The sequence below is a fragment of the Cupressus sempervirens genome, chromosome 10, assembly GCF_028749045.1.
Source record: "Cupressus sempervirens isolate cs-2001-9-10 chromosome 10, ASM2874904v1, whole genome shotgun sequence".
In the NCBI taxonomy this organism is placed as follows: domain Eukaryota; kingdom Viridiplantae; phylum Streptophyta; class Pinopsida; order Cupressales; family Cupressaceae; genus Cupressus; species Cupressus sempervirens.
Genome location: NC_143127.1, coordinates 715,528,538 through 715,555,157, shown reverse-complemented (window position 1 = coordinate 715,555,157; position 26,620 = coordinate 715,528,538). Strand labels below are relative to the sequence as shown.

General features: G+C 37.7%; 1 protein-coding gene across 1 annotated transcript in view; it reads left to right on the top strand.

Annotated features, from left to right (window-relative positions):
• Positions 1-26,620, top strand: part of LOC149535827 (putative transferase At1g60990, chloroplastic) — a 299,942-nt gene that overhangs the window by 96,670 nt on the left and 176,652 nt on the right. The window contains exons 4-5 of the mRNA XM_089803727.1: positions 24,420-24,493; positions 24,571-24,636. Coding sequence (XP_089659853.1) covers positions 24,420-24,493; positions 24,571-24,636 — 140 coding nt within the window. The remainder of the gene's footprint in view (positions 1-24,419; positions 24,494-24,570; positions 24,637-26,620) is intronic.

Genomic DNA, 26,620 nt, shown 5'->3' with positions numbered 1-26,620 from the left:
GGGAGTGTGCATAGGGGAGGAGTAAATTGGTCACGTTGGGGCAAAAGAGAATCCCAATATGAATTAAAGATCTGAGGGAGCCCCAAGCTGAGCGTGTCCAACCTCAAGAAGCAGTAAATCTACAATCCATGTCAAAATTTAGCATGTTCCTAGTGGGTAGGGAGTGCGCAGGGGGAGGGGTAAATTGGTCACGTTGGATTAAAAATCTGAGGGAGCCCCAAGCTGAGCGTGTCCAACTTCAAGCAGCAGTAAATCTACCATCCACTATGGAATTATACACCCTATTATAGTACTAGCTATAGAAAATATGCATCTTCAAGAACTTTTTATTTCAAGACAGGGGAAAGGAGCACGACATTCACGATCAAAGTGGTAAAAACATTTCCTTACCCTTTTCTTATTTCAATTTGTAAGCTAGATTCTAACATGTATACTATGTGTCTACATCGTGTCTTCATGCATCAATGTGTTTGCTTCGTGTCTTCATGCATTCATGTCTACCTCATGCTTGCATCGCATCTTCATGCATTAATGTGTCTACTTTGTGTCTTTTTACATATGTTCTTGTACATGCTATTATATACTAACATGTTTACTTGGAAAAGTGTCTAACACATATGCAGGAAAGAAAATGAATCTAGACTATGAATTAAAGAAGATCAAATCATTTGCTTGAGGACAAGCAAATTCGAGAGGGGAGGACTGTGATATCCCCTCTAGTAAAGATCTATATAATTAAATCAATAATTACTATATAAAGAGAGATACTATACCAAATAATGATACAATTAAAATCATATTATAACATGATACAATATATTACATAATAACAATGTAATGTTCTAACATAAAAATAATAATCAATTCTATAATATATAATTTATATAATAGTTATATTAAAATCTAAATATATGAATTGAAGATTAAAAAATTACATATATTCATAATATAAATATTAATTAAACATTGTTACTAATAGTAAATAATAATTATAATACTAATATTAATAAATAAATATAACAAATTAAATGAAAGGACACACCCCCTCTCTAAGTAAGGTATATAATAGTATTACACACCAAAAATGGGATCATGAACGAAAAAAATATGATTTTGAACTCAAAATTTATCTTATTAAATACATATGAAAAATGGGGTTATTAGTTATTACAATTGTCAAAATTTATTCCAATCAAAATTTAGTCTACAATAAATTATTTAATGTCCTAGCACCAATCCAATTTGTCTCAGCTAGGCTAAATCTTTGAAATTGAGTTCTAGATCTTTACCATCAAATCGATCTATCAATCTCTCAGCGAATTCCACATAAGTATTTATTTGATCGTGCCCTAGTGTGATGGTGCCGTGATGCCATCATTCATGCACTACTCCCTCCAAGTTTAACGTCGCAAATTTAATTGCTTCTTCTTCTGGCATGGGATTAAGCTGGAAGTAAGTATCGGCCTTCATTACCCATGCTTGCACAGATATGGATCCGGATCTGTCAAATGGAGACAAATTTACTTTACTCAACTTCCTCCTAAGAACATCGTTAAAATATCCTCTGTTTTTGCCTCTCGAGTATCTCACTCTTAGATCTACGTAATCTTTGTAGGATATATCTTCATCAAAACTCGCATTCTTCCAATCTTCCCTCAGTTGTTCTTGCATTTCTTCAAAGGTCGGCTGTTTCCCTCCGTGTGGTGCCTCCATCCGTGGTGGAAAAGATGGTATGGAAGGTCGAGAGCGTGCAGGATGAAGGTTTGCTTTACCCGACATCAAGTCCGCGTTGTGACCATTTTGTTCTTCGAAAATTTTATTGTCTGCCAACTTCTTGAGAATCTCTTCCATGAGTCGCTTAGTATCATTGATGCCTGATTCTTCACAAGCTCTCTTAGTAGTGCCACGATTTCGGCAGCTGTGGGTGCCAGTTCGGCAACCATTCTATCAATGGAATGGGTTCTTCTTCTCTTCTAGCTATAAACTCTCATTCACTGTCCACAGGTTGGCAGGATCAAAGCTCTGATACCACTGGAATGTTCCCGTTCCCCTCCGTGTGGAAAAACAGTCGAAAGAACAATAGCGTACGATGTTTTGGAGAGAATGTACGGATGCCGTATGGTATCCAAAAGAATGGATGCATAGAATAGATGGCCGTAAGGTGGTAATGGTTGATGGAGAGTCCGTACAGTAGTCTTGGTTTAGGTCGTACAATGGTGGTAGTTTAGGCTGTACGGTGCTAGGCAACAAGCTAGCAGGGTGGCTGTACGGTGGAAGCAACAAGGAGGATGGCCGTACAGGATCCTAAAATGAGTTGTACGGTGGAAATGTTGGCAGTTCGTGATGATACTAGGAGGTAGGGTGTGGAAGCCCAGATGTCTATATGGTATGTAAGGCCGTACAATAGGGAAATTGTAGCTGCATGGGAAGATGGACTTTGGGAAGATGGACTTTGTGTTGATTGAAATGGAGGGTATACAATTAGAAAGGAAATACTCAGACATACAATAAACCTAGAGATGCCGAACAAGAAATGAGAATTGAACATGAATAATCCTTCAAATTGATATATGCCAAAAGATGGTGCTCCAATTTGCCGGATCCGAGCAAAGCAATACATGCAACGAAATAGGTTTAGGGTTGAATCCCACCGAAACTAGAAATAACCAAATAGGGAAGGTCTTTCACTTTCGAAATGGCGAACAACAGAGAATCCCAATGGGAATTCATAGTACAAAGAAATAATCCAAATTGCATACGTAATGACTACCTACAAGCTATACTTAAATATCGTCAAGAAAACTTTCTGAGGGTGTACAAAGATAGCTGGCGGCAACACAAACTACAGAAACAAAACAAAATGGGTCCGAGATATATTAAATCAATCGGCCCATTAACAATAGTTTGATTAATTATTTATTTTATTACGGGAACATTACATTATTAAGTTTATTTCCTGTTTGCAAGTATAGAGCCAAACACATTTGGATCCATGATGATCCCATTTCATTGTATCAGTTCACTTGCTTGTGTGATATTGGATTGCATTCCTTTTATATATTTTGTCCTGAATCAAAGAGCACCATACAAGGGCATAGTCGATACATCCTTGAGATGGAAGACTCTCTCATATGTGATAAAGAAATAGAACTTAAAACTTCCTATCTTATGATGCCATAGGCCGATATAGGCATGATGTATAACAAAGGAATAAGAGATCATGAAATCCTGTGATCAATAATAGATTTCCTCCAAGTTTCAAGGACCATCATGGTCGAGCTAAGGGAGGAAGAAGTGGGAAACGCCTGCAATATAAGAAGTAAATAAAATCACTATAAACACTTGGGAAAACAAATATAGAAATAGCTCATGGTAACCTTCTTGTAATTTCTTGTTGTCAAGTTGAGCAGTGGGTGATCAGGCACATAAGATGCTCATCTAAAGTCCTTGGCCAAGTTAGTTATTGGCATTTGCCACCATGATCGCTAGAGATCAGGGTGCTAGCAATTGTGAAATAGGCTGATTACAATGTGTTCACAGTCTCAACAATTGCCTAGTAAATGCTCTAATAATAGGATGCTCAATGGTTGGATAAGGGTGTCCCAAGCCAACTCCTTGGGTAGAGAGGACCTTTCTCATTGGAGATTGTGAGGGGATACTAAGGGTCCGTGGTTGGTTAGGTTAAGCCCATGAAAATGCATCTCCTCTCTTCTATATGCCAAGACTTGCACAACTTTGTTCATCTATTGATTTTACTCTTGTAATCCTTTTAAGTTCATTTGCACTTCCTTGTTATATTATGTTGTTTACCTTAGAATATTTTATGATGGAAAAGTAGTTACTGAATGTTGTGTGAGCTAGCAGTTGAACATTTGTTATTTCCTATTTATATACAAATCATAAAGGTAGTTTGTATTTCCCATTTATACGCAAATGATAAAGGTAGTTGTATTTTCCATTTTCATGTGAAGTAGTTGAGTAATTGATTTAACTTATCTCTTTTCATTTGGTTAAGAATTAGATCTGTTATCTTTATTTAAGAATTAGTTAATTTCTGAAATTTTAGTATGTTACAATTATGCTATAGGAATGTAAGATAGTCCTTGATAAGTTATAAATGCTTCTTGCTTGAATGTCAAATTGTACTAGTTATGTGTAAACGTTGGTGGTTATAAGAACTGTTGCTGAAGTTCACTCTTGTTTAAAATGGGGCAAGAATGCAAGGGAATCATATTATGTATATTATGTTTTCTTAATATTTTATCTATGTTGTCCTCAATTTTCACTTCACAAAATTGAGGCACCTCTACACAATTTTCTTATGGATTCGTAGGTGCACCCTCTAAGTTTTAATGCATTGATGAATTATCATGAAGAGAATTCGTTATCCCTGAATCGTACTTTATGTAATTCTATCTTGTATTTCTTTTGGAGGTTTCTGTCGATTTGAATCCCAAATTGTTTACTCGTAACAATTTTTCTTTTTTGACTGCAAGCACTCAATTTTTGACAATCTTTCATGTCTTTCCTTCGTTTTTCTTTATGCTGTAAATAGTCTTTGGTCTTTTTTTTGCCTTGGCTGAATGGCCCTTGGAATTCCGCTTGATTCGAGCTAACTTAGGTTTGATTCTGTGGAGTCTAACTCAAGTTATGAGGAAAAAAGGGTTTTTTCAGGTCAATTGCATATTTTAATTTAAAACCTCATAAGAATGGGCTTTTTATTGGCAATTGCATGATATAAAATTATATGAAATATTTAAAGTGGATTTTGATGTCCATTTTAAAATTTCAACTCATTCTGAGTTGATTTGACTATAGTTTTTAATGTTTTATGAAATTGGCTTATTTTATGTCTATTTTCATGTTACTTCATTAAAAACTATAGTGAAATATTAAATATAAATACATGAGACAACTTAAATGCATAAAAGTGGGATTTTTATTACTCATTGCATACATCAACATGCAAAACACTTCATGAAATTCCACTTCCAATAAATTTTAAGTTGCAACATCATTAAAAGTGTGCTTTTTAAATGTGATTACATATGTTATTGCATTAGAAGTTCATTTTTAATAATCTAATACATATGCATTTTTAAATTACTATTTGAGTAGTCTTTTGAAATGCATTTACATGTCATTATAACATGTAGATGCAAATCTAATATGACTTCTTCACTTACATCAAGCTAAAGTGGCGATTTTGGACCCAAATGCATATGTGGTTGATTAAAAACAACTTGCTTCCACTAGCTTAATGCAATGTGACGATTTTGGGCCCCATTACATGTTTTAAACAAATCTGTTTTAAAAGTCTAAAATACAAGTCCATTAAAGGTTGCAATTTTTAGAGTTATTGCATGAATTTCAAATGCATGTAAAGAGCCCCAAATTCCCCGTTTTTAATGACTTAAGCTCTTTGTCAAAGCTGGTGGTGATTTTTAGCAAGAATACATGAATTTTTAATGATGCAATGAACCCCGAAAAGTGCATTTTGAACTAGCAAATGCCCTAAAAATAAAATTGGCAATTTTTTTTTGCACGATTGCATATATTATCTATAATGCAAATGCCTCTCCAAAAGGCATTTTGAAGGCTGCATTTTTTCTCAAGGAGCTGGTGGCAATTTTGGAGAGGATTACATGTATTTTCAATACATGTATTTTGGCTAAAACAACCTGTCTAGGGCATGTTCTTCATCCAAAACAGCTCATTCATAGGCATTTTTTGCATTGAATCACTTTGAGGAAGCATTTTAAGGTATGTAAATCACATTTCCAGCTTGTTCTTCATCATTTTGCAAGCTAATCTCTTGCCCTAGGCGCTGTTTTTGTATGCTCTTGCATATGGATTTGCTAAGTCAAAGTTTGTTCCACTTTTTCGGCATTGTATCTCTCCATCATCTCCACTTGTCAAGATTCAAACTTTGACTCTCTATAAAGGCTGAGTTTTGAGATCTATGTCTTTGACTATTAGAGAAATCTAAAACCCTAAATCTCTTGGATTTATTTCAGATTCGCTCAAGATTTGGAGAAAGATTTGTTCTCTCATTTTTGGTGGAGTTGAGGTAAAATTCCTTCGTTATTCTCCTTAAGGCATTGATGTATACATTTGTTTGCTTGTGAATGCAAATATTTTCCAGTTCCTTTTTCAAATTTGCATCTCTTTTTGTGTGCACGAAGTTGCTCCTTCTATCTTCTGTCCTTTCTCCAAGTTGTGTGTGCAATGTTTCATTTACTGGCATATGCAGTTGGGTGTAAAATCCTGTTCTCAAAGGAAAGACAAATTCACCATTTTCCCCACATGTGAATGCAAGTTAAAATCCCACCATCACACATTCCATGTACCTCCACATGGCTGCCTTGTGTTTGAAGTTTCTTCCACATGCTTGCCGGATAGACTATCACTTTTTGCACCTATTAAAATGTGCTATGCCCAATGTGTTACTCATTTTCCCCTCATTCACTTGAACTCCGAGATTGCTGGCTGTACATTCAATGGACACTAAAAAACCCGTTTTTCAGTTTTTCTAATCACTTTTTAACTACTTTGAGCTTAATCCATTTTCCCTTTTTCTGTTTCTAACAATTCCATGCCCATTCCCTATACATACATTGCTCAACTCTGTGTTTTTACACACCCAAGTTTGCTATGGACCCTTCATTTGATGATGTTCTTACACTATGGAACTTCCCTGTGACAGTTGCGTAGGTACACCATGTGGCAATGTCTAGAGAAGTTACACCAATAAAAGGGAAAGCGAAGTAAAAGAATGAAGTACTGCTACAATAAATATCTTAACTCCATTGCACCATCGCAAGTGACTTCATTCTGTGATGAGATCCAAGACACAAATGTGGCACATATGAACATGGGAGAGTTCCTTACAAGAGTTGATGTTGGCGCTACTGAAGAAATGATTTGCATGAGGCAAAGTCATATCCATTTGCTGTCCACCTTCCCTTTGGCTGCTCATGAACCCGAGTTCATTATGGCATGTGCAAAACACTTTGATGCTACTTCTAGAACCATCAAAGATCAAGATGCTAGTTCACTCATTAGTCTCGATCTAGAGAGTATTGATTGAATCTTTCATGTTCCTCATACTCTAGTGATAGCAAACATTACCAATTAGAAGGCCGTGGAAGGAAGGGATGAAGATAGCTCCTATTGCATCAAGTTCATAAATGACAACTGGCTGATCCAAAAGAGGCCTACTCTCTCCAGATGGCCTAGAAACATGCAGAGGATAGAGTTCAAAAAGTAGGTCAATAATTTCATCACATTGCTTAGCTGCCTAGCAGGGCTCAAGGGTTCAAACACCTTCAAACCCTGGATGTACAAGTACATTTCCCTCACCATTAGGACAAAGAAGAATGTGTTCTGGGCAGAGCTAATCATTGACTCTATCTATGAGCAGTTGGTGAGCGTGAAGGACACATACATTTTCAACATGAACTCCTACATGGTTTACATTGCTGTTGCCTTGGGTTCCTTTTCTGGCCTATCAACCAAACGTGAGAGACCCTTGGTCCAAGTGTGAGAGTACTATGATTAGCTACCTCTCAAACAAAACCAAAGTCACTATTGCAGGTACAAGATGCCTTCTTTGGACACTACATGTGCCTATTCAACAAGGAGCTCCCAAACAAGTGTGTTTCTGATGAGGTGTAGAAAAAAGTCAATGAGTACGGTTGCATGTTCTTGTAGTTTCCCAACTTCACATACCTGCAAGTTGGATGCTTCTCAGGAGAGTCGTACACTCTACCAAGGTACCCTACAAATAAGATTGTGCTCATGGAGTTAGTGCGGCAACTCATGGAGGTGCAAACCTATCAAGCCAACCTACACAGGCCAGGAGTGGGAATTTCTTTATAAAATCCTTTGAAGATTGGTGGATATTCTCTAGACACTGTAATTAAGGCCAAGAACATGGAGTTCGAACTTCAACCAATCACTTTTAAGAAGTTCGTGACAAGGGGCTGTTTTGACTGGAGAGGGCTGAATGATAAAATGAGGAAACATTTCACACATGTGGATCACCTAGAAGACTTCTGGATTGATGTGCACACTGAGCTAGACATCCGACACCTAGACTACAACCAGTTGACTCTGAAGCAGATAATAGACTTCAACCTCATCACCATTCTTGATGGGGTTGACGATGATCAAATTGTGGATTCGGACTACACCCAACGTTAGGTGGAGAAGCTTCCCATTCTTCCACCTACATGGTCAAGCAAGGAAATTACCTTCATCTGGGACCACTTTCAGTCTATCCTAGCTAAGACCAACATTTGGTTAACGAGGAGGGGTTTCAAGTGCATCAAGGTCAAGCTCATGAGAGATTATGATCCTGCTGGTCCGGTTGGCTTAAGGTCAGAAATAAAGTGCATAGGGAAAGATGGAACCTCTTCTTCAGCATTCAAGTCTCCTGTTCAAAGCTTCCTCTAGCTTTTCAATCTAAGGAGGAAAGAACACTGGAGGAGTCTTCGAGATCAAAGAAATTAGATCTCATGCCATTTACATTGATTCCGGTGACGATGATGTGAAGAAAACAAAGGAGCCCACATCATTAGCTCTACATTCCATAGAGCCAGCCACAACAACAAATCTTCTAGATTCAACACCTACATCAAATGAATCTCTTGATTCACCCTTGAGCATGGCTGTAGATGCATTCTCCACCAAGCATCCATCTCTTGAGGATCTTGGGACAATAACTCCAGCATTGCCTGTGTCCTCTGCTGCACTTGCATTGAAAATAGGAGGAGATCAATATCACTACGAGAGTGTGTTTGATACATATTCTTTATCAATCCCTTTTGCTACTACTTGCTCTACGCCATTGCTTGACGTGACTTTAGCTCAGTTCGAGCAATTCATGACTGAAGTTACACATAGAAGTCCTATCCCTATAGCCATTCAGATTGAGGTGCCCGCTATAGTCACCATTGTCTTGTAGGACAATCCAGAGTTAACCATGGTGACCACTACTTCAGCCGACACTACTTCTTCCTTTACTTTACCCCCATGGTTAAGTTGATCACAGAAAAGAGTAAGAAATAGGAGGTTCCACCAGAAGATTTTGACAAATACGTTGTTCGGGCAACGACTTCTCAAAACAAGAAAGCCAAAATTGTCTCTTGGGTGGTGGTTGATAAGAACAATGTCAAGTATGGTGAAGTAGTTGAACCACTTGTTGAGAAAACCCCAGAAGAGATGCAACTTGCTAATCACAGAATCACAAGAGTTGAGCTTGGGAAGCAAACAAGGTTGAGCTACACAGGATGCACATGAGGCAATCAACTTCCTAACTCGGAAGATCGATGAGATTTGGGAATTGAAAAGCAAAGTCAAGGAGGAGAATGTATGACTCAGAGGAGTCATTGAAGAAATGAAGAAATCCCCCTTGAGTAGTAAACCTGTTTCAAATGCATGCACAAAAAGAGTAGAGCATAAGGTGCACACCATAGATAAATGGGGCAACAACATTGAAGCAGAGGGAATCAAAGAGAAACATGATGTGTACCTCAAGCTGAGAAAAGGGAAAGAGACTACTGTTGGATTGAATGACATTCTCAAGTCGCTCAATCGTCAACTCGTATTGCTGGATGGGGATCTTGGTGCCCGGAACAACATGATGCAGATTGATTTTGACGTCTTGTGTGAGTACAAAGTCATCATGTTTGTTGAAATTTACCATGATTATGCGCATGTGAAGACCAACAAAGAGCAAGTTCCATAAGGACTTGTAAAAGATGCAAAGGCAACAATAGCCAGGATAACTAACCAAGAAAGCATGCAGAGAGGCATTCAGAGTGCTATCATGTGAAATCATTACTGAAGATAATGGAGTCAAGAATCAGAAGATGTTCTCACAGAGTTTGCAGATGCCATCTGCTTACAACTTGAAGTAGATGACATCAACATCAGTGTGTTGGATACATTTGCAAGATGGAAGTATTTATTAGAGAATCTGCAAAATTAAATGGAGATTTGTAACAAAGAGATATCTGGAGCAGCAAGCATACTTAGGAAGGTTACTATGATCTCGCAACACACTGGTGAACCAGATGGTGCATTTGTATGTGAGTCCTTGCGGAATTTTGGAGAGCTGGTTGATATCATGTGAATACTTCAAGTGGGATTTTCATGTGCTTTAAGTAGAATAGCAGTAGGAAAGCTACATTTAAAGAGTATCTATGTTGTAAGTATTGGATAACATGCACGTGTACAACTAGCTCATGTAGTTACATTGCAACTACATTAGGCATGCAACTTTGAATAAAGTCAAAGTAGTTAGTTAGAGATAAGTCATGGTGGTTGAGGTTGTTCCACTTTTTCCTCTACCTTTCTCTCTTCATTTTTCCTATATAAATGAGAGAGCTCATTGTAAATAATCATCTTTTGCTTTATAGAAGAAGGCTGGGCTTGTAACTTGAAGGCTTTGTATTTCTTGTTGCAAATCTCTGAAGTGAATGAAGTGAATGAAGAAGCAAGTTTTCCCAAACTTTGTGTTGTGAGGCTTGGAATCAATCTTTGTTTCTTATGTTGCATTGATTAATTCATCTTTTTTACTTTTCTCTCTGTGAAGCATTTGAGTATTCGGTGTTGTTCTTGAAGACTTTGAGCTTTAGGAAACATGATTACTTTAGTTTAATAGTGGTTGCCAGTATGAAGAGTCAAAGACTTTGTATTTTAATTCTTAGTACATCATTTTAAATTGAATAGTTGTTAAGAGATTTTGTGCCTTATTAGCCATTCGTCCTTTATTCAAAGAGGATTGATCGTGGGCTCTTATTCTCAATTGCACAAACTAAGTTGTAACTGCTGTCTTAGAAGTTGTTCTTACGTCAATTTCTAAGCCACCGGTATTATTGTAGCAATAGATACCTTTTGTTGATTCTCAAATAGTTGTTGTTAATCATTCTTGAAAAAAAGAGGAATTGATTCGAAGAACAACCCATTTGTCAATTCTAGTTAGGTCTTTGTTGTAGCCACCTACAGTAAGAAGGGAGCCTCCCTATTGCTGAGAGGAGAAATTTGTCTCTCTACACTGTTGCCTAAAATTCCCATTTTGTAAGTTGTAGTTCTAGTGACTTACAAAATTTTTAGCCAACAAAACAGTATTGAAACACAATAGATATCAATGCATATTAAGGAAACTTAATCTTTTTATTTGTTTGCTAGATTTGGTACAATTATTGTGTTATTTCTGCTTAAGATAGTACTTTTTGGGTTATTGACATTTTAACAAAGTATATACACCTACACTATCGCACATAAAGATCAAATCTGATGATCTCTTAAGGTTGTCAAACTCCTTTTTGTTGGTTAATGTAGAAAAAGATGATGCAAACCTTAAGTAGTCATTAGAAAAAAGCCAATGGGAAAGAAGAAAAAAATGAGGGAAAATTGTATGACAGGAATAATTTGAGGCTTCGTAAGATGATATTTACATTTATAACATATGCAATGTCAGAAAAGAATTATCTAAAGATAGTGAGAGCTTAAGAAGAAAGATTTGTAAAAGTGAGAATGAGAGATACGTTTTGCTCAAGAACAAAGAAAGACACTGTTTTGGCTGGTCTTTAAGGCTGCAAATCCTACCTCTTTTTGTGTGGTTTGAATCAAGCCATGTTTTCTTATTATTAGTGTGCTCATCATCCTATGTTTGCTTCCTGTTGACTAGTACATTGATGGTGCATGTTTTCTCGAAATATTCCACAATCTAAATGATACTTGTCGCATTTGTTGTAAAATGGAAAGGTGGAAAGGTTGTTATTTGCACAATTGGGTAATGTCCCCTCTACAAAAGAAGACTTATGAAATAAATGATAATATAATAAAATTAAAATAATATAAATAGATTAAGTCTATCATTAGTATATATATATATATATATATATATATATATTGATCAGTAATTGGCAATTCCCGAATTTTATTAATATTATAAGAAATTTACATAGATTTTTTCCCTGTTCAATGTGCGGGCACTAAGGGAAAAAGAACGGGGAAGAAAATCCCTAGTCTAGCCCGGGACCAAGGTTCTATTTACAAGGGGAGGGGGAAGTTCCTCCAATACAAAATGAGAGGGCATACCCTCCATTTACAATGGCCATGATTAGATGGCCATTGTGGCATACCACCTTTTACATATGCCTGCATGTGAAGGCTTTGAGTTGGCATACCAACCCTTACAACTTAAAGATTTGGACAGATAAGATGGGGATAACTGTATGAAGGAGGTGGGGGCACTGGAATTATAACCAATCTGCTGGTAACACTTCAGCTTATCAATGTCCCTGCAAAATAGTGATCATAGCAACCATGCAAAAAATAGTTGGGGGGGGGGGGGGGGGGATGGTTAAGGGTTCACCTGCTCAGAAAACTTTAGAGATCAAATCTCACCCAATGAATAATATGTAAAAGGCTCAAAAACAATATAAGAAAAGGATACATAGTAGAACATCTCCAATTTAGTTTGGACAATTGGTGAGATATCTCCAATTATGTTGAGAGACTAGCTTGCCCAAAAAGTTAGGAAATGTATATGTATTGATTACAGGCAGAACCACATTCCCTTTGTTTTTTCTCTGATTTCCCGGTCTTCGAAGAGATAACCATCTTGATAAGTATTTTCTAGGGGTTCTTGTAGGTCCTCTATTTTTATAGTGAAGATTTCACATCCTTTCCTTCCGCATCTTTTAAGCTGCATAGATGAGATTTGACGAGGTCTAACCTCATGAATTTATCCCTCGGATGCTTACAATGTTTCCCTGATCGTCCAAACATTCTACTGTTTTGACAAGACAGTGAACTTTGGTCTTGTGCTCACTGAGCCAATTCGTTCCCATGATGATATTGTAAGACCCTACATGTACTACATACAAATTCACCTTAGTTGAGAAGTTGGGAAAATCTATCCGAGCCTCAAATAGACACTGCTCTACACTAGCCCTTGTCTTATTGCATATTCAACAGTCCATGGTTTTGCCATAAATCCAATTCTTTTAGGGAACCTACTCAACAATTTTGGGGAAATAAAATGTTCTATTGCTCCTATGTCAATCAATATAGAGATACGGTTACCATAAATCTTACTTGGAGTTTCCACATGACCCAATTGATGTCCTGCTCGCTGATTGTCCACTGCAGCATGGATTCTCTGTTGATAAACAACTTGCTAAGGGGTAGGGGGAGTCGTGGCTTCTTATTAGTGTTGAACTTTTTGGGGCATTGATCGATGTAGTAATCCCCACCACAGGTGAAGCATCCTTTGGGTGGACCTTTATTACTGCCATTGCTATGGGTATTACCTTTAACCTCTTTTCTATTTTTCCCCTTGAATTCTGTTTTGGTGGATCCGAAGTTCTTAAAACTCCTTTTTTGAGTTCTTGAATTTGTGTTATCAGAATTTCAGCTGGTTTTCCACTTATTGTCTCAAATGGAATCATCCCTTTTGATTTTATGCACTTGCCAAATGGCTCTCTCAAGAGCTTCCTCCATGGTTCGTGGAGCGAGGATATCTACAACTCTCGTTAGACCCATGATAAATTTTCTTACTTTCAATTTTTTGTTTTGCTGATAAGGGGGAACGTACTTTAACAATTGGGTGAACTTCTCCTAGTATTTATGCACAGTCAAATCTCCTTTCTTGAGATTTTGGAAGTCCAACAGTTTCTGATCATAGAAGATTTGGGGAAGCCATTGATTTTTGAAGATAGAGACAAACATGTCCCATGTGATCTTGGTGGTTTTGATAGTGAGTTCTATTTTGTTGTTTCCCCACTAGGTGGCTGCTTATCCAGAAAGGTGGTATGTTCCCCAAATTACTTTAGATGTTTTTGAAAAACTCCTAATTTTGAACTATTGCTCCATCTCAGTTAGCCATGCCTCGACATCTTCTCCAGACTCGAAGCTTGAGAACCTAGGAGGTTTAATCTTCTTAATATCGTTGGATAGATTGTTAACTATTTCCTACTTTTGTTTATCAAGAGGTGTTATTGAAGCTTGTTTTTATTTATCACTATGACCAGAGTATCCAGGCTCTATTCTTGGAGGAAGAGAAGAGTAAGTCTCCTCTTGATCTCACCCACTCTGTGCTGCCAATTCATTCATTCTCTTTTCCATGTTTTCTAGTTTTGCTTGTGTTTCTTGCGCAATTTGGATCATGAGATCCGATGAGTTTTGGGGATGAGCTCCGCTGTTTATTTCGTACTCTATGGGGTTTCCGTTGCTGGCCATGTTTTTGAAATTGATTTGTTCTTGTTATATACAACTGTTTCCTAGGTCAATATGATGCTCGCATTTGTTTACAACAAACATTTAAATGCTTAAAGGGATTATGCGCAACAAAAGAGAAGATTTGCTAATTGCTTATTATATATTATTTTGCTGGTTGCAACTGCAACTCCATTGCTTACAAAAATTTCCTCTTCTGAGGACACATCAAAAGAATAGATTAACAATTAAACTGGATACCCTATTCCAGGGTATTCTGTCTATTTTCATTTTTGGGTTTGTCTTGCCCTTTACATAGTTTATGAAGGATCATAAGAGGATTTTTTTGTTTGGCATTACATGGTTCAATAAGTTTGTTGCTCAATTCTGTCTTCTTGACCGGAGTCCACCTGACACTCTTTCTTGAGTCGCCATAGTGCATGCACTAAGGTCTCATTATCCTTGGGTATAGAGCAATAGGAATAGTCATGTTTTGGCATATTCTTTATTAGATACAAAAATATGGGATGTCTAGGTTTCTTGTGAGGTGTCATACGTGTATACATCTTGTTTGCCATTCAAATCTACACTTTCAGTTTTGTTCGTGATGAGCCCAAGGTTCAGAGTTGAACCTAGCACTCTGATACTATATTTAACATGCTAAAAGTTTAGAAACTAATTAATTCTTGTATAAACAAATTAGATCTTATTCTTTGCCGAATGAATAGAGATACTCAACTACTTCACATAGAAAGGAAATATGCGCTGACTATATTCTAGATTTGCAAATAATTAGAAATTAACAACCATCTAACTACCAACTCACCTGACATTCAATTATTAACTACCATTTCAATTCTGAAATATTCTAAGGAAAACAACATATTTTAACAAGGAAGTTCAAATGGAACATAAAAGGATTTCTAGAATAAAAGCAGTTGGAAAGACTGAATTGTACAAGCCTTGGCATCTGGAAGAGAGGAGAAGCATTGCCATTGGCTTAACCTCCCAACCGTGGACCGTTAGTATCCCCTCGCAATCTCCATCGAGAAAGGCCCTCCCTACCTTGGGAGTTGGCTTGGTACACCCTTATCTAGCCATTGAGCATCCTAGTGTTAGAGTGTCGACTAGTCAATTGTCGAGATTGTGGACACATTCCAACCAACCTATCTTACAATTGCTAACACCCTGACCTCTGGTGATCTGAAATGTTCTGATTCCGTATACGAAGCACATAATATCTTTCTCCAGAGAATTTTGGCAATTAGATGGTGAAGTGGAAGCTGGTATGGTGGGTGAGATAGCATACAGAAACTAACTTTCAGCATATGGTTGACAATGGGAGGCCAAAGAGGTGTACAAATGAAGGGCGTATGGTCTATATTGGTGGCCGTAAGGTAGTACAATATGGTGGGTGCTAGGTAGTTGTACAAAGGAGTAAAACTGGGCATACGGTGGTGTGAAGGTGAGTCTGTACGAATTGTTTTGCTGGCCATACAATGAACCGAGATGAGCCGTATGGTGGCGAAACACAGAGCCGTACAATGAATTGTTGAGTGATATGGATGGTCGAATGGGTGGAAGGATGGAGGCCGTACTGGCAGTGAGGGGGAGTTGTATGCAAATGCCTAGATACCACATGCTTAGGTGTTTGAACCACAACAATGACTGCAAACTCATTCGTAAACACAAGTAGATGAAACAATAATGGAAACTTGAATACAGATAATTCATTCAAGAAATATATATGCCGAAAGATGATGCTTCGATTTGTTAGATCCGAGCGAAGTGTTACAAGTGATGAAATAGGGTGAGGGTTGAATCCCACCAAAATCGAAAAGATCAAACAGGGAAGATCTTTCACTTTTGAAATGGCGATCAACAGAGAATCCCAATATGAATTCGTAGTACAAAGAAAATAATCCAAATTGCATACCTAAAGATACCTACAAGCCGTGCTTAAATACCCATCAGGAAACTTTCTGAGGGTGTACAAAGATAGCCGATGACGACACAAACTACGGAAACAAAATAAAAATGAGTCCAAGATATATTAAATCAATCACCCATTAACAATAATTTGATAATTGATTTATTTTATAACGGGAACATTACAATCCTCTCATCCCAATTTTATAATAGGAACATTACAGTCCTCCCATCCCAAATTTTGCTTGTCCTCAAGCAAATGCAATGTCGGGTGTTGGAAAATTTGTTCGCCCTCCCACGTTGTGTTGTCCAATGGCATGTGTTTCCAACGCACCAAATATTCCTTCATCGTGCAATTCTACAAAGTCTTCTCACGTACTTCGATGATCTCAGCTGGTCCCAATATGAGCTTCCCTTCTTCATTGAGTGGTGGAAGGTCTATGGCTACCATGACGTTCTAACTTACTACCTTTTTTAGGCATGAAACATGAAAAATGTTATGTATAAGGCTTCCCTACGGAAGTTCTAGCTCGTACGCAACTTCACCAACGCGATGAACTACATGATAGGGGTCATAAAATCGTGGCTTCAATTTTTTCTTTCCCATTTCTTTTAATGAGGATTGTTGATATGGCTAGAGCCAGAGATAGACCAAGTCCCCTACTTCGAAACTCCTCTCCATTCTATGTTTGTCGGCGTACATCTTCTGTTGATTTTGTGCTCGCTGTAAGTTTTCCTTCAAGCATCTCAGTATGTCTAGTTCCTCCTGAAGCTAGTCCCTCGCCCTTGGTGTGCAGCTGTCACCCAGAACTGTGTCGATGAAGGAAAGGGGTTTGTACCCATACAAAGCTTTAAATGGTGCCATTCCAATGGACATGTGCTATGTGGTACTATAGCATTATTCCCCTAGATGTATCCATTTGACCCACGCCCGTTGTTGTGTCGAAACGTAGTTCCAAAGGTAACCTTTGAGCCACTTGTTCACATTCTCTGTTTGTCTGTCTATCTGCGAGTGGTAATTAGTTCTTGGTGACAATTCCGTTCATGCCATCCGAAACAGTTTTGTCCAGAAGATACTGATGAATCGCCCGTCCCGATCACTGACAATGTTTCGGGGTAACCCGTGCAGGCGAAAGACTTATCTAAAAAATAGATCGGTAACTTGTGCGGCGTGAAATTCTGAGGGGATAGCAAAGAAGTGTGCGTATTTTTTCAATCCTGTCAACCATCACGAAAATGCAATCCTTACTGCTCACCTTGGGAAGCCCTGTTATAAAATCCATTGAGATACTTTCCCACTTATGTTCTGGAATTGGCAGAGGTTGCAGTGACCTGACAGGTAGAGTATGTTTGAATTTTTTCTATTGGTGGACCACACACTCTTACATACTGCAACACATCCCTTTTGAGTCCTTTCTAAGAAAACCTCTCTCGGAGACTTCTGTAAGTTTTGAGGAGACCCGAGTGTCCTGCCAAGGGTGAGTCGTGTATTTCCTTCAAGATTTTCTGCTTCAATTTGGATTCCGACACTAAAAATATCCGATTCTTATAGTAGATGATGTCATCCACCACTCTGTACCAATCATCCTAGGTGTTGCCATCCATTAGCTCAGGCAAATGTGTTTTTAGAGTATTGTACCAATAGATGTGCCTTGTAGTCAGCTGAAATTTGGTTTAGTGAGCTGATGGTGGGTTTTTGGGACAAGGCATCTGCAACCACATTGTTCTTCCTTTTCACATATTCAATGTCAAAATCAAAAGCATGAACCTTGCTTACCCATTTTTGTTGCCTCTCTTTCAAGTCCCGTTACTCTAGAAAATATCTCAAACTGTTGTTATCCGTATGGATGACAAACTTGTCACCTACCAGATACTGCTGGAACTCGGTTAGTGCATGTACGATGGCCGACATCTCTTTGTCATAGATGGAATATAGGCATTCTGTCTGCGTAAGCTTCTTGCTCTTATAAGCTATGGGGTGTCTATCTTGCATCAAGACCGCGTCAATGCCTTCTCTTGACGCGTCGCGCTCCAAAATGAACAATCGAGTGAAATCAGGTAATGCAAGTACGGGACAAGTGCTCATTGCCTCTTTCAGCTTATCAAAAGTGAGTTGTGCCTTTTCATTCCACTGGAAAGACCCCTTCTTTGTCAGATCTGTTAAGGGTGCGTTGAGCTAAGAGAATCCTTTAATGAACCTCTTGTAGTAATTGCACAGTCCAAAAAATCCTCACAATTCTGAGAGTGATTTTGGGGGAGGCCAATCAAGGATCACATGAATCTTCTCCAAATGAACTTGAACTCCATATTTACTGACAACATGCCCCAAGCACAATATTTCTATCATACCGAATTCACACTTGGATTGCTCGGCAAAAGACTGTTCCTCCATGATCCTTAGGATCTCCTCTGGATCCTTTACTTGCTCCTCTGGATCCTTTAGTTGCTCCTCCCATGTCTTGCTATAAATCAGATCATCAAAAAATACCAATAAGTAGTTACGCATTTGTTTGTTAAAAATGCGATTCATGCATGACTGGAATGTAGTAGGTGCATTTGTTAATCCGAACGGCATGACTAGAAACTCATAATGCTTGTAGTGACAATGGAAGGCTATCTTTTTTACGTTTTCCTCCCTCATGCGGATCTGATGGTATCCAGAACGGAGATCTATTTTCGAAAAATAGACTGTGCCATGTAATTCATCCATCAACTCATCTATCCTTGGAATGGGATATCTATTCTTTATTTTTTTTTGTTCAACGCATGGTAGTCCACACACATGCGCATCGTCACGTCCTTCTTTTTGACCAATACCACAGATGACGCGAAAGGGCTAGAACTGGAATGGATCCATCCTTTCTCTAGCAGTTCCTGAATCGTCTTTTTGATCTCATCTTTGAATTTCTTGGGATGGTGGTATGGTGTGGTTATGACTGGCTTGGCTCTTGCTTCCAACTCGATAGTATGTTCAAACCCACGATGAGGTGGTACGCCAGGAGAAATGTTAATGAAAACCTTATTATGTTTACTCAAAATATCCTGGAGATCATCATCCTGTGGAGGTGTTCGTTGCCCTTTAATAGGTTGCATCGAGACAAAGCAATGTGCAACCCACGCAATGTCATTACGCTAAAAAATTGCCTCCATTCGATGTGCGAAAACTTCCTTTGGACCCTCATTTGCCATTCCATAGAAAACGACCTTTCCATCGACAACAAAAGTGAAATCCATCCGTTTGAAGCACTGAGTATATTCATCAAGTGTCTCCATCCACTGTATGCCCAAAATAACCTCCATGTCATCAAGGTCCACTATGAAGAAATCCTTAGTCACCGTGTGATTTGCCATTGTGATACTTAGTTGAGGAACAAGGTGTGTGCAGGGTAGAAGAGTCCCTCCGACAACCTTGACCTGAAATCCTTCATGTGTTTACGTAGGTAGATCTCTTCGCTTCACCAGAGATGAGTTTATGAAATTTAGAGTAGCTTCGCTATCCAGCATCATCGTAACCCTTTGTCCTTGAAGGGTACCTCATACACGAAAAACTGTGCATCTCGGGCTCTCAGCTAGGGCAATAGTTCCTCTGCGCTGTACCAAAGCTGCAATTCTTTCCGTGTGGTTCAAACTAACCATGTCAGTGTCGTGGTGATATTGGTTGTCTTTGGCGAGAGTTGCTTCCTGTTCATCCTCATCATCAGACACAACCTCAATGTAGTGTATTTTTCCATTTCTGAGGCATCTGTGGCCAGGTTCCCACGGTCCCTTGCAATTGAAACATAATTTCTTCCTTCGGAGTCCTTGTCTGGTAGCTTCGTCCAATGACGGCTTCCTGGGTGGAGGTTTATTATCTGTCCCTCGGAAACGCTAGCAGTTTGTGGTGTGAGTAACTTAGAGAGGATGACGTCGATGATGATGCCATGCTCCGTGCCTTCTTAATAGCATCCGACAGAGTGGCAAGATTGAACCCTTTGACCCAACCTTTCAGTGGTTCTGTCAGTCCCTCCATGAAGAGCACTATCCGTCTTCTTTTAGAAATGTTTGTGACCAAAACAGAGAGTTTCTGAAATTTCGCAATTGTTAGGTCGACCAATCCAATTTGTCTCAGCTGTGCCAAATCTTTGAAATTGAGTTCCGGATCTTTACCATCAAATCGCTCTATCAAGCTCTCAGTGAATTCGCATAAGTAGTTATTTGATCATGTCCCAGTGTGATGGTGCCGTGATGCCACCATTCGTGTGCAACTCCCTCCAAGTGTAGTGCCGCAAATTTGATTACTTCTTCTGGCATAGGATTGAGCGGGAAGTAGGTATCGGCCTTCATTACCCATGCTTGGGCAGATATGGATCCAGATCTGTCAAATGGAGACAGATTTACTTTACTCAACTTTCCTCTGAGATCATCGTTAAAGTATCCTCGATTTTCGCCTCCTGAATATCTCATTCTTAGATCCGCATAATCTTTGTAGTATATATCCTCCTCAAAATTCGCATTCTTCCAGTCTTCTCTCAGTTGTTCTTGCATCTCTTCAAAGGTTAGTTGTTTCGCTTCGTGTGGTGCCTGAAAAGATGACATGGAAGGTCGAGAGCATGCTAGATGAGGGTTTGTTTTACTCGACACCGAGTCTGCGTTGTGACCATTATGTTCTTCGGATATTTTATTGTTTGCCAACTTCTTGAGAGTCTCTTCCATGAGCTGCTGAGTATTGGTGATCTGTGCCTGATTCTTTGCAAGTTCTCTCAGTAGTGCCACGAGTTTGGCAGCTATTGGTTCTTGTTCAACAACCATTCTATCAACAAAATGGGTTCTTTGTCTCTTCTGGCTATAAACTCTCATTCACTGTTCACAGGCTGGCAGGATCGAAGCGCATTGATACCATTGAAATGTTCTGATACCATACACGAAGCACAGAATATCTTTCTCCAGATAATTTTGGCAATCAGATGGTGAAGTGGAAGTTGGTACAGAGGGTGAGATAGTGTACAGAAACTAACTGTTAGTGTACGGTTGACAATGGGAGGCCAAAGAGGCGTATGGATGAAGGCCATATGGTCTATATTGGTGGCCGTGTGGTAGTACAGTACGGTGGGTGCTAGGTAGCCATATGGAGGAGTGAAATTGGCCGTACGGTGGTGTGAAGGTGTCTGTATGAATTATTTTGCTGGTTGTACAATGAACTAAGATGAGCTGTACGGTGGCAGAACATAGAGCCGTACAATGGATTGCTGAGTGATATGGATGGTCAGATGGGTGGAAGGATGGAGGCCATACGGGCAGTGGGGGGGCCGTACGAAAATGCTTGGATACCACACGCTTAGGTGTTTGAACCACAACAATGATTGCAAACTTGTTTGTAAACACAAGTAGATTAGACACAATAACGGAAACTTGAATACAAATAATTCATTTAAGAAATATATATTCCGAAAGATGATGCTCCGACTTGTTAGATATGAGCGAAGTATTATGGGGACAAAATAGGGTGAGGGTTTAATCCCACAGAAACCGAAAAGACCAAATAGGGAAGATCTTTCACTTTTGAAATGACGATCAACAGAGAATCCCAATAGGAATTCATAGTACAAAGAAAATAATCCAAATTGCATACCTAAAGACTATCTACAAGCCGTGCTTAAATACTTGTCGGGAAACCTTCCGAGGGTGTACAAAGATAGCCGACAAGGACATAAACTACGGAAACAAAATAAAAATGAGTCCGAGATATATTAAATCAATTGGCCCATTAATAATAATTTGATAATTGATTTATTTTTATAACGGGAACATTACAAGCAGTTGGAAATATTGAATTGTACAAGCCTTGGCATTTAGAAGAAAGGAGAAGCATTGCCATGGGCTTAACCTCCCAGCCGCGGGCCCTTAGTATCCCCTTGCAATCTCCATCGAGAAAGACCCTCCCTACCCTAGGAGTTGGTTTGGGACACGCTTATCTAGCCATTGAGCATCTTGGTGTTAGAGTGTCAATTAGTCAATTGTCGAGACTGTGGACACATTCTAACCAACCTATCTTACAATTGCTAGCACCCTGACCTCTGGTGATCATGGTGGCAAACGCCATTAACTACCTTGGCCAAGGATTTTGGATGGGCAACTTAGATGCCCGATCACCCACCGCTCGACTTGACAACAAGAATATTATACAAGGATTTCCATGAGCTATTTTAGTTGCTTTTTTATTGATGTAAGATATGTTTCTCTCATTATAGGAATTATTCCCACTCTCTCCCCTCGGATCTCGACCATATTGGTCCTTTACGCATGGGAGTTTCATTAAATGCTTTCTATTTTCTAATCATTTATACAATTGCTATTTCTCTTGTTTGATTTGGCCTATGGCATTGTAAATGGATTGCTCTTTCATTCTTAATAATTCAAAGATATGTGTAGTATCTTGTCACATGGATATATTAATTATATCCCTAGATGGGATCAATACTTGCCTCAAATATAATATACTTGGATTCATAAAATTCATCAAGGTCTAGCTTATCGAAAATCAATCATGATAATTTTAAATGTTATACCAAAGGCATAGCCTATCAAAACAACATAAAGCTTGGAGAGACATTTCATTCGGCTCTAGCTTACAGATTTATTGGCATGGCCGGCTTTAAGCCATTAGTGAGAAGCTCGTATATGAAAGAATAGGCAGTATAAATTCTAAATAAAACGAGGAGCGTGACCTGATTTAGTTGGCACGACTTTGTACAATTTTGGATGTTTCCTGAGCTCCAATCGTTTTATGACATCCAAAGCATGATATAGATTTTGAATCACAAACTCTGCATTAATAGAGCTCTTCTTTTGTTTACATCCACCCTCTTGGGTTCAAGCAGAAGCACTAATATCAAGTCTTGATCGGTATCGAATAGAGGCAAAACAAATAATCCAGAAGGAATTGTGGTGTGGAAACAATATGAAAGAGAAGTAGTGAATGCCGCTCTATATGATAAAGAGTATATATTCAAATAAAGAAGTGGCCAAGAAAGATGGATGTCCTTTGGCATACTCAGTTATGCCAAGATGAAGTTGCAAAATTCAAAATAAATATCAAAAGAAATATTATAGTTCAATGCCATAAGGTGGTGGATACGAATACAATGTTGTTGATCAAGCAATTAAATAAATGGCCATGCCCGAGTCAAGAAAAATATATAAAAGCAAGGTTGGCAAAATATGCCTAACACATGTTTTCGTATACTAATGTCATTTCTCATATATTCATGCTTGCATGAGTAGTTATGATATGTAGGTACACACACACACACATGCATGCAAAAATATGTATATGCTAATGATAAATTTGCATACGTGTGTGTGTGTGTGTTTATATAAACACATACATATTTCATACCCACACAAGTATGAGTATAGATGAGATATTACTATACTAAGACATGATAGCTTGCAAGGTTCATAGAGATCAATACACAATGAAGGTAATATTCTTACCTTTCTTTGTAATGTTTTTATTTGTTTATCTGAATAGCTCATGGTAATCCTTGTACTTTCTTGCTTGCCTAGTCATTTTAGTCCTTGGTCGTGGTGGTTAAGTTCATACGTGATGGCCTGACGGTGGATTTGGGTGTCCCCTTCCTAACTCTCATTTTGGAAATGGTTCTAGGTAATAATATTTTTCCAACAAATTTGAGATAATAAAAATATCACATAATCATTCTAACTTTCTAAGATATTCCTTTTCCCAAATTCATCTTAATGGCTAACTAACATGCTACATGACATATTAACTAATAACCGAATTCCATTTCATAAGAATCAAAATATCTCAACAGCTTTATCAATAAAGCGAATTTCACATGAACCATTATTCTCAACAAATTTACTGAACAACTAACTTCACATGAATTTTTCCAACGGCTAGAATATTTCCTTAATGTAGCAAAAATTTGGGACGTAACATTAACCATGTTATATATGTTTAATTCATTCATCAAATTGGAAGGTCATAAAATGTCGGGACATTTTCATGATAAGTGATCTTTCAAGTGTTCACCTCTAATTAGGAAATTACATGCATGTCTACTGAAATTATAATTTTTAGTTTCTGAAGATATTGATGTTTCATGCACAGAATTGTAAGACTATGATTTTTTGAAATTTTGACCTATGATTTGTTCAGCTACGTTTCCATTTTTTTTGATCTATTGTCGAGTTAAAAATGTGATTGAGATCTGATATCTGACAATTTAACATGTGAAAATGGTTGCCCTACTCAGTCAGTGGAGATGACCGAGTACAATTTATGCATAACCAGAGCACTGCAGATTTCCATTCTTTGAAAGAAGGGCAGGTAATATGGTAACCCTAATTCACTTTCTAAAGTAACATTCAAATAAAAAATCATAATTGAATCCTTGAAATCTGCAGGGATGTGATACTGTTTTTGTTACACCAACAGCTCGCACCATTGATCTTGCCAATGTTTGGGTTATGGTATTTATCTCTCCAATCAATTCAAACCCAGTTTTATTTTTTATTAGCTTCTTGATAGAGAAAATGAAGAAATGGTTCTTATATTTGATTACAGTGATAATAATGTACATTATGAATTTAGAAATGATATCTTGACACAGCCAATTAAGAGATAGCTTATCTCACTTGAGTTTAAATGAGCTTCACTAACTCTGATTTTATTATGTGACGTGATGACAATTACATGAAATCCATTAAGGTTGCATCAAATCTACATATGGAAATCCAAATGAGTATGCGTACATGACATTCCGAGCATACAAGAATAAGCTATAACAATATTAGCTCATTCTACTCAAAAGTTAAAACAAATGCAAAACTCAGATTAAGCATAATGGTTTGTAAAAACTGATAAAAATATGAAATATCTAACCAAACCCTTGTTGCACCATGGGGAGGTAGTTGTGCTAAGAGCTGGTTGGATGTGATCATGTAAGTACTCTTGCTAGTAGCGTAAGGTTGCCTAAGAGGTCATTATTGAAATAGCTTAGGTTGGTCCTGCCTGTGGACTTCTGGGCTGAAGGATGGATGACTAGCATCAAAAGGATAGCCATGGGAAGATGAGAGGAGGATGAGTGTTGTAAGGGGTCTTCCCTTATCCATGTACTAGTTCTTTTTTGTTTCTCACTCACTGTAACGTTGTCAAATAGTTGGCCGGTAATCTGATCACTGAATTTCCTTAGTTTGTTTGGTTCTGGGTTTATAGTATTAAAATGGATGTGCAAGCCACACAAATATATCTATTACTAATGAAAGAGAAAAGGAAAACTCTATTTTCCGGTCCACTAGATTAACAATATCAATTATAAAAGCATGACTACAAACCATTATATCAATCATCAATACCCCAGAAATCCATAGAGATCTGAAATTATATAGACACAAGTTTATTAAAATGAGTATTAATCAATAATGACTTCTAATGCGAAGAGCATACGTTGTGAGGTTTTCACACCATGTCATGTCCCCATATTTATAAGTTCTAATAATAGAATAAAGAATAATAAATTATAATATAATATATTATTATATTTTATAAATAAAATGAGTAACATAAAATATATATTGATCAATATAATCATATCATCTATTATAATATAATTACAATATAATAAATGAAAGGTAAATGATAATTAGTTTGATAAAACTAATTATTATATATAATAAATAATATTTATATTCAAGAATATATTAATTAAATATCAATTTAATAACAAAATATATTAATAAACAATAAATATATTCATATGTAATAATGAAAACATAAGTTAAAAGTAATTAACTAAAATAATAATTAGATCCCATCAGTTGTGCCCTTTCAATATAAATCGATCATTCCATATTTATACAAAGATAAAGTTCAATCAAAAGGGGTGAGATAACACGGACATATCTGAGATGGCTCAGATTGGAGAGATTAAAGCCAGCGCACAGAGCACCAAGTACCAATTAGTTTACGGAACAAAGATAGAGTCAGAGAGAAAGATATCTGCAATGAGTAGCAAGATTCATGGAGTATGAGCGGAGCAAAAGACCAGTAACAGGCAGCAAAGAACAAGCAAAAAAGAGAGAGGAAGATAGAGACGAGCTTCTAGGTGAAGCAAACATCATATTAGATACACAGCGAGCATAAAATACTATAGGAAGTCAATAGTAGAGATAACGGAATACATCGTAGAATAAAGATATTACAAATGTCACAGAAGGTAATACTTCTTATGCTAGAAGAAAATATACTTATTGCAGGGAAGCAATCATAAAATAGAGACAGTCAACGTAATATTCATATTCCAGACTTTCATGAGATAATGATTCATCTACCTAGAGAGGAGGAGCAGATGAATAGAAGGGAAGAGAAAAGTATACATTGATCATTCAGAGAGCACAAAGAGAAGTAATATTTCGATAGCAAAGCCATCTCATATTCGAGGCATTCCAAGTATGA